Below are 13,533 nucleotides of genomic sequence, written 5' to 3' on the forward strand. Positions count from 1 at the left end.
CATCCGCTCTGATGTGGTGCAAAAGTTTTAAAGTAAAAGTAAAGAAGCTGCAGGTGAACAAAAAAATCGAGATTTAGAGAACCACGGAAAATATTAAAGAACAAAATAACAAAGGCTGCAGTGTACCGCACTGCTTCGTTAAGTGACGGCAGTGGCAAAAAGTAACTATGTGTAATTTTCAGCAATTACATCTAGTTACTTACCATAATAAGAGTTGTTTTTTTAAAACACCAAATCAAATGGAACGTATAGTTAAATATTCTGAGCTGGTTGTAGACCATTTTCACATTTAAAAGTTGGTGAGAGATTCTCTCTTTAAGCTTAAGGTGGTTTAATTAAATTCAGTTCATTTGTAAAAGAAGCCAACATCTTAGTAATCTCACAAATACATCTGAGAATCTCTGTCTGTGTTCATCTGTCCTTCTCTTTGCTCTCAGCAAATTCTCATGTTTTGTAGAACAAATGCAAGATTCCAAATGACAGCAGGCAAGGCACTGCTTTAAAAAGACACGAGGACAACATTTAATCTTATTACTGTAGATTTGTTCAGTAAAAGTGAGTTTTAAACCTCAGTCTGGAGCACGTTTCATTCAAGGTGTTAACTCTGAATGACATTACACTGCAGTAAAGGTATTAATGATATGAAGATCTTACATGGTGGAATATGCATCGCTGAAAACAGGAGTGTATTTATTTTAATATTTTAATGACATTTTGTGGGTTGTGTGCATTTGCTTCGTTGGAATAACTGTAGCAAAGGAAGGAGGTGATGACTCCCAGTCAGTAAACTCTGTTTTGCCTCTGAGTTCATAGTTAGATGGCAGAAGTAACGGGGGGGGGGGGGGGGGGGACCTTCATAATGAATTTGCATGCATTCAAACTAAACAGATATTTCCTCTTTTGGTTCCTGGCTCCAGAATTCATGGTCAGCCTCTGACCATGAACCACAAATCAAGCATATGTAAATTAGTGTTAATCCTCGACTGTTACTGGTTTTGTCCATGAACTTACCTGAAACATGAAACACGGCTGCAGTGGAGCTCTGTGTGAGCATTTACTGAGTCCCTGGATTAAAAACTACAGTGTAAACATGATGATTCTGGGTTTTTTAATCACGCCCATCTGATCAGAAATGCCTGAACCTATAAATGTTGACCACAGTGTGTTAAAAGGACTTCCTCTACAATTTCTCTCTATTGTCACAAAACTCCTGAAATTAATTTTGATACTCTGCCCTCTAATGGAGAGGTTACTCCATTGCCTCTCGGCAAGAAGGCTGTGGGTTTGAATCCAGGCATCACCCCACAGTCCAAAGACATGCCAGTCAGCTCAAGTGGTGATTCTAATTTGGCTGTAGGTGTAGATTGTCTCTCTCTCTGTGTTAACCTTGCAGAAAATTAGCAACCTGTCCAGGTGTGTCCCGCCTATCGCCCAGGGACACCTGTATCTATCACCCAAGTGTGCCAGTGAACTGCATAAGCAGAGGAGAATGGATGGATGGATGGATGGAGAGAGTCAGATGAAGGTTGAGCAAAAGTAAAAATAAACGCTCTGAAATATACTTGCTATCTTTGACCACTAGATGTCAGTGTGACACAGTAAAAATGAATGTAGACCACAGAGAGGGTCAAAGGTAGAAAAAAAGAGACGCCCACCTTAATAATTACTTTTGTTTCCTTAACTTTTGTCATAATAATTTCCTACTTTCCACACTTAAACTCTTATGTTGGTGCACTGGTTACACTTTGAAAAAACAGGTTTTATTCAGTGGTTTCACTTTAAAATATATCAAATGCAACACTTACTAATGTGCAACACAGCTCTTCTTTTGTATGGGATTTTCATCTATATGGTGCATGCAAACAGAAATCACATAATAGAGGGTCAAATGCATGTAAGAGATTTGTTTTGAACGGTAACTCATTTCTGGAACTGTGCTTGTTGAGCATGTGGTCATAATCAAACCCCTCGCTGACCTCTGAGGGGCTCACCGGTGATCTGATGGCCCTAAAGATGTTAGAAAAAAGTCCTGAGATGTTAAAGGAAGAACAAATGTTTCAGACTCTGCCCCGTTTCCTGTTCCAGTGATCATGTTATGTTACCTATTAAGAGTTCTTTCTTCCCACCGAGGCACCGCTCAGATGGATTTCATAAACTCACTGGAGGCGTGTTCGGTTAAATCACCATTAGAAATGTTGCTGTGCGCCGAGGTTTCAGCCCAGCGTTGCTGACCGAGCAGCACTGCGATCGTGGGAAACCTCAGCAAAAAAACCCGATGACACTCAACACATCTGTCTGCATATAACCATCTGCAGGCCTCAGATGCAGTTTTTAGCTGACCTTAAATGTGTTTCGCAGACCCATCTCCTCTGCTTGCAGTGCAAAAGTCTTGAGCAACCTCTCTTTTCTTTCTTTTAGCTTACAAGGAGTTTCAGTTTTTAAAGTGGTCTTCATCAGTAGTTCTCCAGGATCTATTAAGGCCTTTCATAGTTATGTATCATCTGTTTTATTGAGAAAGCAATCAATAGTTTTATTTGGACATTAGGTTGCTTTTTCTCTCATTTTCAGTCCAGTCCTTGCACCTCACAATTTCCCTGAGGAAAGTTTGGGTTGTTAAGCCCCTTCACTCTGCTCCATGAATCATTCAAGCATAAAAAGCCTCCTGAATCAGTGTTGTGTCTACACATAACAGACAACATAGCACGGAACCAGTTTGAAATGTACCTTTAGGCTATTTATTAGCAGACTGTTACAAAAATGCATCATTTGTTCCCATTTCTTTAGTTGAATCTGTAAAAAAAATACCAACGATAGAGTGAAACTTACTGAAACGTGCATATGCTGTAGTTTTATGTATGTTTGCACATGCTCCAGTAAGTCGTTGCACCTATTTCCCATTTTCCTGCAAAATATAAAGAAATTGGAAGTGGCTCAGGACTTTTGCACAGTACTGAATGAGGACTCGTTAAAAAACAAACTCTCATCGACCACTTTTTGTGGTGACCAAAGTACTGGTCATCCTTTCTTTTTCTTCATGAAAGTTTATGACTTTTCCTTATCTGGGGTCATAAACTGGTGTTTAAATATGGACACTTTGATGTGTCCTGGAATGTCTTTGCAGTGTTTGTGTACAGTGTAGATGTTTCAGAGACAGAGGATCTTTCAGAGGCCGAGGACAATGTTATTGATGATCCAGACTGCCAATTGTCCGACGACGAGGAGGATTCTGAGGAGGAGTGTGCCGCCATCTCTACATCAAATGAAAACCAAGGAACGCAGCAATCATAATCCACAGAGGAGACAGGGACATCTGAAGATGATAATATAAAATGTTCATTATCACCACACCGAGGTCAAGGCATGCTGTCATCTTCTAATGCAGGGGTCGGCAATCCTGGGCACGCGTGCCACTGATGGCACGACCATAGGGTGATTTTTCGTTTTTATGGGCCAATGTTTTTTTTGTTTGTTTGGTTGTTTTTAGTAACGGTATAAACAATGAAAGGCGGTGGATTGTCCAGATGCTGGCCGATGTGTAAAAATAACTGAGTAGTTTGGTGGTGGCTGTGGTGGAGCTTCCACAGAAGCAGGTGGATGAGGGAAAGGGGAGGCAGGAAGGGCAGAGACCCGAGGCGGCCGCCGGTCCGAGTGTCAGGTGAACTGAACTTCAGGTAAGAAGTTATGACCTGCAGTCTGTCTGGGTCAGATATAAACCAAGTTTAGGTGGAGTTTATGTTTACTGAACAGGTGATGGAGAAACAGGTTTACCTTTTAGGTGACATGAATGAGTTGAAGGGAAGTTATGAACTGTTTCTGAGAGACAAGTAACACCAGGATCCTTTTCTATGTAGCTGACAGGCAGGGCATTAACAGGGAGAGGGGGGCACAAAGAAATACTTTTCTTTCTTATTCTCATTTACAACGTCTAGCTTTTAATAAAAAAAATATCTGAATCTTACAATCAAAGTTTTTATCTGATGTAAAATGTATAGAAATCATACATATACCAACAAGACTGTACATCACTGTCACAACAGCGTTTGTTTTCATTCAAAGGCTTTATAGTTTTTCCTATAATACCCGGTGGGCCGGGCTCTACTCAAAATGCCTGGGTCGATTTTTTGTCCCAGTCCATTCCTGGGCACGACACGCAGTGAATTAATCTGAGAAGGTGCATTAAAAAATAAATGGCCAGGCGAGCGGTGCACATCGCAAATTAGCTCGCATAGACACATTAGTTGTGCCTCTTCTTAATGACGGTATCTTAGCTTCCAACCCCAACTACCAGATTCAACTTGTAATTGGCTAAAGATCACTTAGCCTACCGGTGAGAGGGACGTTGCTAGCTGGCAATTTTTTCAAGCGATGTTGAAATTTCCACATTCCGACACTTCAAATGCTTCAGGAGCTCTCCGATCAGCACAGCATCAGCACCGCGGAAATACTCGGATACATCCGTAGACTCGAGACTGAATTCATAATGTGTTTTCTGGACTCTCAGGTGTATGGACCAATGTTTTGTTTTCTGATCAAACCAGAAAGCTTTAATGAGCAGTTGGATTTGTCTCGCACTAACTGGCTGGACAGAGAGGACATCGAAATGCAGCTGATTGAACTGAAAAGCTCTGGAAGCTGGAATCCATAGCTGTGCGTGTTCATGGAGCTTGTATTTTCACCTGCTGGACATCACTACCTGACAAGTTTAACTGTCTTCAGAACATTGCAGAGGCCTTATTAACAGTATTTGGCTCTACATATCTGTGTGAGCAGGTTTTCTCTCATGAGTGTCCTCGGGTAGCCGTCTGAATGCTGGACACTCGGAGATCTGTGTCTCTGAGTGGGAGACCAGAGATCACATTAACATGTGTATCTCTGTATTAACAAACATGCCATATTGGCCCAGTTTATTTTTCTTATCATTGTTGTGAGGAGACAATAAATAGCATTTGTATTTTCTGTTGTACAATTAATTTGCTGTTATTTATTTCTTGTTATGGATAAAAATTCTTTTTTTTGTTTCAAAATAGCTGATTACTATTCACTGATAGCTGCCAACATCTGCTAACAAATATAATCTAAAGTTGTTCTATATAGTGTGTAACTGTTAATATAGAGCGTTATTAAATTGACTTCTGAGGAAATTTTAGATGACACTCATCATCTGAAAGGTTACCGACCCCTGGAGTAGACAATCTTGACAAAGTCATAGCGACATAAAGCTACCAGCACAAGACAGCTTGTTGGCCCTTGGTAATTTTCTACAACATTTTAGATGTGTCTGCTTACAATGCCCCGTGGACTGAAATCAACCAACATTGGAATGCCGGCAAATTGTACTGATGTCGGCTTTTCCTGGAAGAACTGGGCAAAAGTTTTGTCCCTTCCAACATCCAGAGGCGAGTCAGACCAGCTTGACCCCCAGCAGCAGCAGCTGTCATTGAAAAGGTCAAGCGTGCACCATCCAACCAATCTGCAGTGGATACAGGTGTAAAGAAACGGAAGAAATGGACATTAAAACAAGCACTTTTTGTGAGAAATGCAAGAACTGCATCTGCAGAAAGAACACAGTTACATTCTGTCCATCATGTGGACAACATTGAAAATGTTGAGCATTGAAAAATTGAGAAAATCGGGCAAGTTCGAAAGAAATGTGTTTGTAAAGAAGGAAAAACTTTTACTAAATTGTTCTTGGAAATAGTTCCGGAAATTCAAACTGGTGTATGTCTGTGTTCTAAATGTTTATCTAATGGAAAATAAAGTTGCTATTGTTCTATTGCAGTTTTTTGACAATTCTGAGTAATCATTGTGATTTTTTTTTCAACATAATACAAGGGCTAGTCTCCTTCGCTTCCTCCCTACCTCCTCATCACAGAGGCTCTTCCCTGTCTCACTGAATGACGGTTTCCTAAAAGCATTTATTTCTTATCTCATTTCCTTCCTCCTGATGCTTTTTTCCTTCCTCTTTTTCTTTACTCTCTTCCTCAGTCTTTCACGTTGAGTAGTTTATGAGAACGAAACATGCAAAGTGAAAGTCTGTGATCAAATTTCGGCTTCAGTGTCTCCTCACTGAAGGCTTGATTCTGAAACATCCGCTTTGATGTGGTGCAAAAGTTTAAAAGTAAAAGTAAAGAAGCTGCAGGTGAACAAAAAAATCAAGATTTAGAGAACCACGGAAAATATTAAAGAACAAAATAACAAAGGCTGCAGTGTACCGCACTGCTTCGTTAAGTGACGGCAGTGGCAAAAAGTAACTATGTGTAATTTTCAACAATTACATCTGGTTACTTACCATAATAAGAGTTGTTTTTTTAAAACACCAAATCAAATGGAACGTATAGTTAAATATTCTGAGCTGGTTGTAGACCATTTTCACATTTAAAAGTTGGTGAGAGATTCTCTCTTTAAGCTTAAGGTGGTTTAATTAAATTCAGTTCATTTGTAAAAGAAGCCAACATCTTAGTAATCTCACAAATACATCTGAGAATCTCTGTCTGTGTTCATCTGTCCTTCTCTTTGCTCTCAGCAAATTCTCATGTTTTGTAGAACAAATGCAAGATTCCAAATGACAGCAGGCAAGGCACTGCTTTAAAAAGACACGAGGACAACATTTAATCTTATTACTGTAGATTTGTTCAGTAAAAGTGAGTTTTAAACCTCAGTCTGGAGCACTTTTCATTCAAGGTGTTAACTCTAAATGACATTAAATGGTCCTGGCTCCAGAATTCATGGTCAGCCTCTGAGCTTTCACCATGACCCAGAAATCAAGCATATGGGACACCTGTACCTATCACCCAAGTGTGCCAGTGAAGAATGGAGGGATGGAGTGAGTCAAATGAGGGTTGAACCAAAGTAAAATAAACACTCTGAAATATACTTGCTATCTTTGACCGCTAGATGTCAGTGTGACACAGTAATCAAACCCCTCCCGGACCTCTGAGGGGCTCACCGGTGATCTGATGGGTAGAAAAAAGTCCTGAGATGTTAAAGGAAGAACAAATGTTCCAGACGTTTCCTGTGTCATTTGTGTTACCGATGAAGAGTTCTTTCTTCCCACTTCTTCGCTTAGATGGATTTCATAAACTAACTGGAGGCGTGTTCGGTTAAATCGCAGTTAGAATTGTTGCTGTGCGTCGAGGTTTCAGCCCAGCGTTGCTGACCGAGCAGCACTGCGATCGTGGGGAAACCTCAGCAAAAAAAACCTGATGACACTAAACAGATCTGTCTGCATATAACCATCTGCAGGCCTCAGACGCAGTTTTTAGCATAGTAAATGCTAAAAACTGCAAACTACACATTAAATTACAGCCTGTAACAATCCTGACCACCAGGGGGAGCTGCAGATTAACAAATCCGAACCCAAACCAGGAGTCCCTTTCTGTACAGTGAGCATGCTCTGACTGCATCCATAGTTCACTCTAACATCTCTCTAATCATCTCTTTCCTGCTCACACATCCTCCTGTACAGCACCTGTACGCCATCCGATGGAGACTCTTTTCCACATAGCCATGAAAGTGCTGACTTTATAGGTGAGCAGACCCAGAAAAAGGCTCTGATGGATGACAGGTGCTCTGCAGTGGGGCAGGTAGAAACTTAAAAAAAAGCGAAACCCAGCAAATCTCACTCAATATCATGGGGTTCAAGCCTAACTGCAAAGAATAACCGAAGATCTTTGTCTTTACACAGAACAACGTTACACGATGATTCCTGAAGTTCTTATCAGAGTCTGACAAATACAAGCAGTGTGACTCAGGTTTGAAGTCAGACGCGATGTGTTTCTGTAAGACAGTGTCAGCCTTATTCCAACAGCCTGATGGTATTTAAAACACTGAATTCACACCAGGCTCAGCTGCAAGGCTTACAGTAGAGGCTCTATGTTAGCCTCAGATCTCTGTGTACAGGCTTAGAGAGCAGTTCACTGACTTTAAATTTGTTCGGAGCCAGCCAAAAGGAAAGGACAAAGAATAAAAGATCTAAGAATCTCTCAAAACCCATCAGAGAACCAGTCAGTGCCTTCCTGGTTATTTTCCAGGAAACAGCTTCTGTAGTTGGTGAGTTTTATCGTGAACATAACCTGTTCCAGAGCAGGTTAGGCCTGCAGCATTAGTTACTATTGCGATGTACCACCTTTGAAACACTGAAAACCAGGATTAAGATGACATTAAACTGAGATTAAACCAGGATTGAACCAGGATGGTGCTTCACCTGCACTGAAGCTCACAGTTTTACTTTGAAAGGATAACTCTCATGGTTTTTCATCAGTTATTCACAATTCTTCTCATTTACCATTTTCCCAACTGAGTCTGTCCTCACACAGAGATGTGGTTCGTTCTGTTTCATGTCTGTTTTCCAGACATGAATGAGTATAAAAGGTTTACAGTTCTCCGTGATATCGGGATGTGTTTACATCTCTGTGGCTGGGGATCCAACCTGCTTTCACCTGTTCCTGGTCGTAGCAGCTCAGTTGTCTTTTAGCACACCTTCAGCTCCAGATTAAACCTTTTTGCATACTAAAAAACCCACAAAAAACAGCAAATGAAACATTTCTGCTTCACAGAGAAAATAATCAACCTGATATCGACTCTGGTCTCAGACTATCAAGTTTTTTTATTGAACATTTGGTTCACGTTCTGAACAAACTTGTGTTCTTTGTTGTATTTCTACGTTCTCATCCTCCTGCTGCCTTTGTCTCCCTTCTTTCCTCTTCCTTGTGTGCCTCCTGTGCCTTGTTTTGGTCAAAACCCATGCTTTTGGGGTTCAAAAATGAGCCATTAATAAGGAAAAACAGGCCTAACCCTCACAATTTTCCTCACTAACTAATGCTTTTATTGTGAAGTAATCTGCACCTGTGACCAAACATCCACCTGTAACACCTCAGTGATTGATGAGGCTTGCGTCTGTCGTTCCCATAATAAGCTGAATGGACGTCTGATAAATGCACGCAGCACAAAAAGTATAGACACACCCCTCAGCAGGCTTCCTGAAGCCGACCAATCAGAAGAAAGTGGGCTTGGATGGAGTTTCAGTGTGTGTCTGAGTAATGGCTGTGGCTGTCGGAGCGTTAGGATGCACTGTTATAAACAGCTTGAATCTGCTTGTGTTTTTTTGCGTATAAATTCTGCTGCATGCTGAGTTTCCTCTCTGCCCCCAGCTCAGCGTTATGAAGCCCCGGTGCAGCTGAATCAATACGCAGGGCAGCGTGCTCAGTGAGATAATAAGTGAACTTGGAGAGAGAGGTCAGGGCTCTGAGATGTCCTTGTGGGGAGTACTTTTGTCTTTTCTGTCAGGTGAGAATCTTTTCTGGATTTCATTTTGTTTTAATCGATAAAATTTCATCCAGAAGGATGCTCTGACCATACTCTGCACTGAGCATCAGTTTAATTCTAGCTTTACTTCTTCTGTTGTGTTTGTTGTAACCTCTGCTGCCCTCTCTGCCCGGTCTGTCTTGAAACAGAGATCTTAAAGCTTTAATGGGGAGATGATTGTTTTGTGAGGAGCTGTGTGACCGGGCCGCTGGGCTTCATCTGTTTATACTGAGGTTTCTACCGTCGCACTGCGGCGAGCTTTGACTCAAGAGAGAAGGGTAATGTTTCAGCCATGTTTGCTGGGAACTTTAACTTCAGAAATATGTTGGCTGGAAATGAAAAAGACCATCAGCTGATGGTTGCTGCAGGCTTGCTTGTTGTTCCTAGAGTATTTAAAAGTAGAATGGGAGGCAGAGCCTTCAGTTTTCAGGCCCCTCTTCTATAGAACCAGCTCCCAGTTTGGATTCAGGAGACAGACACTATCTCTAATTTTAAGATTAGGTTTCAAACTTTCCTTTTTGCTAAAGCATATAGTTAGGGCTGGATCAGGTGACCCTGAACCAAAGTTATGACTGTTGGCTAAAACTAAATGTGAAAAAACATTTTAGTTACCTAAAACAGGGACGTCAAACCCTTTGACCATACATGGGCCACTAAATAAAACCTCACTTTCTGTCACTGTGAAGAAGTTTAACTACTTAATTTAATTTAACGAGATCCACATCTTAAAAAGAAGCCAATTTCAACAACATGTCTCAGTTTTTCCAGCACGACTGTTTCCCTTTAATTTTATAAAAAAGAAATGTGTAAAATTTCTAGAGAAAATTCTAGCAGCTCATTGCCCAGACTGTCCTCTAATTATAACACAGAAAGTTTCTGTTAATTCACACAAAATTCTTTTTTTTTTTGGAACAATAAAAAAAAAAGTTCTAATTAGCAGTGAAAAAACTGGAATTTTCATTTTATTAAAATAAATAAATAAAAATCTATTACTGAACAGCTTCAGTGTGGCTGTTGGACACCCCTGAACTGAAAAACAAATAAAAACTGGACTTTTAATAAAATCAAATATAAATGAAATGATTTTGTGAACTTTGAAAACAAAACGGAGGAAACATCCTGAGTAATAATGTTATTTCAGCTTGCCTTGATGGACGTCCCTAATGAAAAAAACAAAACACAATCATAATAAATAAATAAATAAAATGAAAAGAAGCATTTTCAAATGATCAAAACTATACTGAGACAAAAAAAATCCATTCTGGAAACTCAATGAAACTGAATAAAAGACAAAAAGTCCAAATGAAATAAAATAAAACCTACATTAACTCTCTAACGCTCTTCAGTAAAGCTGCTAACGGCTCCGTGATGCATGAGGATTTGTTTTTGTTTTTTTTAAACTCAATTGATGATCATTTGTTTTGTGTTGGGCTGTTTCCTGTTAACGGAGAGTTCTTCCTCCCCGCCGTTGCCAAGCCCTTGCTCACAGGTCACTGCCGGAGTCATTTTCAGGGGCCTGAGGTCGTGCTTTAGTGAATAAAACTGAACTCTGAGCCTCTCCCCGGGACGCCGGCGCTTTGAAGTAACGCCGGGTGGAAACTCCCTTTCAATCCGTTACATGAGTCATTACGTAAGACACGATGAAGCAACCCGACGTGTTTACGATGATTCTGCCTGTGAGGAAACCACCGGAATAACTCCGAGCTCCGGAGAAATTCAGACCTCTGACTCCCTCTCTCTCCTCACGTCTCTCTACCTGGTTGTCTCCTCCCCCTCTCTCCCTCCCTCCCTCTCTCTCCCTCTCCTCAGTCTCTCCGCTGCTGCTCAAACAGCAACAGCTCCGCCCGTCTCTCCGTCTCCCTCCGTCTCTGTGGCTCTCTCCGTCTACCTGTCTCCGCCTGCCTCCCCCTTTCCCTCCATCCACGCGCTGCCCTGCTCCCCCCTCTCGGTGCGGACATGCTCCCGGGGCTCCGGAGATGAGGCTCCGAAATGTCTCCTTCCTGACGGTCTTGTTGTTCGGGCTGTGCGGGCTGGTCTCCCTGTCCTGGTACACCGCCTTCAGCAGCTCCAGAGGTAAGAGCCGGTGTGTCCCGGTGTGCGCATCTGCGTGTGTGCGCGCGTGCACGTGTGTGTTGATGACGTGTTTGTTTAGGGGGAGAGAGAGTGGAGGGGAGGCGGGGGGTCGTTTGGTTTTGGATGTTGCAGGAAAAAAACGCATGATGGTGTGCTGATGCGAGGCTGGAGGTGCAGGGAGCGCTCGGTTTGAGACGCATCACGTGCCAGCTGCAAGAGGAGAGGGTCCACGAGAGGGGAGGGCCGGGAGGGGGGTGATTTTGTTGCAGAAAGCGTGAGGGCAATGAGGGGAGCGCTTGTGCCTCCCCGCCAAGCAGGGGAGTCCGGGTCCAGGATGAAATGATGGTGGGTGGGTGTGTGGGGGGGGGGGGGGGCTTTTTCATTAGGAGAGGCAGAAGGGGGCGCTCGGTTTGCTATAAGAAGACGGGGGCGGGGAGGGGGCGGGGCGTGAATAATGTTTCAGAGACTGTTTGATTTTGTTGTACTTTCAATTTTGAAAAATGTGAAGGCGACCTATAGGATCTAAGGGGGCGCTTGGTTTGTGATGTGCCACGTGCCAGAGGTAGAAAAAGAGGGGAGAGTAGAAGGGGTAGGTTTGATTTTTGTTGCAACCCCTCTCTGTGTTTCAGAGAGGATGCTTTGCAGGTGAAGGAAACTCCAGAGCATAAGGAAAGGAGCGCTTGGTTTCCTATGCACCACATGCCAGCTCAGGTTGGAGATGGAGGAAAAGAGGGGGTTTGTTTCATTCAGGTTACATGGGGTGCATGCATACACCACATACAGGTGTAGTAGGGCACTGCGGGAGAGGTTGGTTTGATTTAGTTTCAGCTTTATCTTTCCTGAACGTCGAGGTTAAAGGAAGAGATAATGAAGGGAGCGCTTGATTGATTGATTTATCCCTCAGCTGAGAGATGAGCTTCCAGGTGGAGGACAGTGGAGGGTTGGTTTGAGTTGATTACAGCTTCACTTTGTGCTTTTAGATAAGGGAAGTGTTTGATTTCAGACACATGACACACCAGATTAAGTACAGTTGGGAACAGAAGAACATCAGTTGAAGCTCCTGCTTCCGTGGTATATAGGAGAGCGCTTGATTTGTGAGGTCACACCGCAATCTCAGAGCTTCAGACTGAGGAGGAAGAGCGTGCTGGATGCTGGAAAGGAGCACTTGCACCATGTACCAGCTCAGGTTGGAGGAAAAAAGGGGTTTATTTCATTGAGAGGAGGAGTTGGTTTGATTTATTTACAGGTCTGTCTCCAGTTCGAGTAAACCTTAAAGCTTTTGCATGCAAGAGGAACGGGTAAAGAAGGGAGCACTTGATTCTTTTTTTAGGCTCCTGGAACCCCTGAACTGGATAAGTGGAAGTAAATGGATGGTTGGATGGATGGGTGGGGTTCCAGATGGAGGACAGTGGGCTTGGTTTGATTTTGTTTCAGCCCCGCCTTGCACTTTGTGGAAAACAACTACTCACACCTGCCATCTGACAGCTTCAGAATGAGGAAGAACAGAGCTTTGGATGCTGGAAAGGAGCGCTTGTTTTCTATCTGATGTGGAAATGAGAGGTGGGGTTGGTTTGATTTAGTTGTGGTTACACTGATGCTGTGTTTATTTGTGCAGGAGCAGAAAAATGTGACGATGATGATGAAAGTTTGGACTGAAAGTCTGCCAGAGTCGAGCCTCAAGTTAAAAGAGCGCTTGGTTTGTTGTCCATCATGTGCTAGAAGAGAGAAAGAGAGAGTGAAAGGTGGGTGGTGGTAGGTGAAGTGGAAGTACAGCTGGTTCAGAGGTCAGAGGAAGGAGCGCTGTGAGCTGAGGTGATGGCATGTTTGTGAGGAGGTGCGTTTGGTTTATACTGGGGGTGAGTAGACTGATCTAGGGGTTGCTTAAAAAAAAAAAGGGACAAAAACAAAGCGGAGATTAACACACACACGCAGGCCTGGTGTGTGTGTGTGTGTGTGTGTGTGTGCACGTAGTTATTAACCTGTGGGTGTTTGCTCCCAGGAGCTCTGCAGGCTCAGCTGTCAGCTGCAGCTGTGGGTCCACAGGAGCGCTTGGATCGAAACTCCCTCCAGCCTGCAAGAGGGGTGGAGTTTGAGATCAGTATCTGCTGTGAAAGGAGTGCTCAGTTTGCGATTGGTCTCACATGATCTTTTCTCTGG

At 42.7% G+C, this 13,533-nt stretch overlaps 1 protein-coding gene across 1 annotated transcript in view; it reads left to right on the forward strand.

Annotated features, from left to right (window-relative positions):
* mgat4b (alpha-1,3-mannosyl-glycoprotein 4-beta-N-acetylglucosaminyltransferase B) overlaps positions 1–13,533 on the forward strand; it is a 138,982-nt gene that overhangs the window by 1,437 nt on the left and 124,012 nt on the right. Inside the window, exon 2 of the mRNA XM_085360731.1 lies at positions 11,113–11,376. Coding sequence (XP_085216857.1) covers positions 11,280–11,376 — 97 coding nt within the window. The 5' untranslated portion in view covers positions 11,113–11,279. The remainder of the gene's footprint in view (positions 1–11,112; positions 11,377–13,533) is intronic.

The sequence above is a fragment of the Diplotaxodon limnothrissa genome, linkage group LG2 (genome assembly GCF_057381915.1).
Source record: "Diplotaxodon limnothrissa isolate DT_005_m linkage group LG2, D_limnothrissa_male_GT1.1, whole genome shotgun sequence".
Lineage (NCBI taxonomy): Eukaryota > Metazoa > Chordata > Actinopteri > Cichliformes > Cichlidae > Diplotaxodon > Diplotaxodon limnothrissa.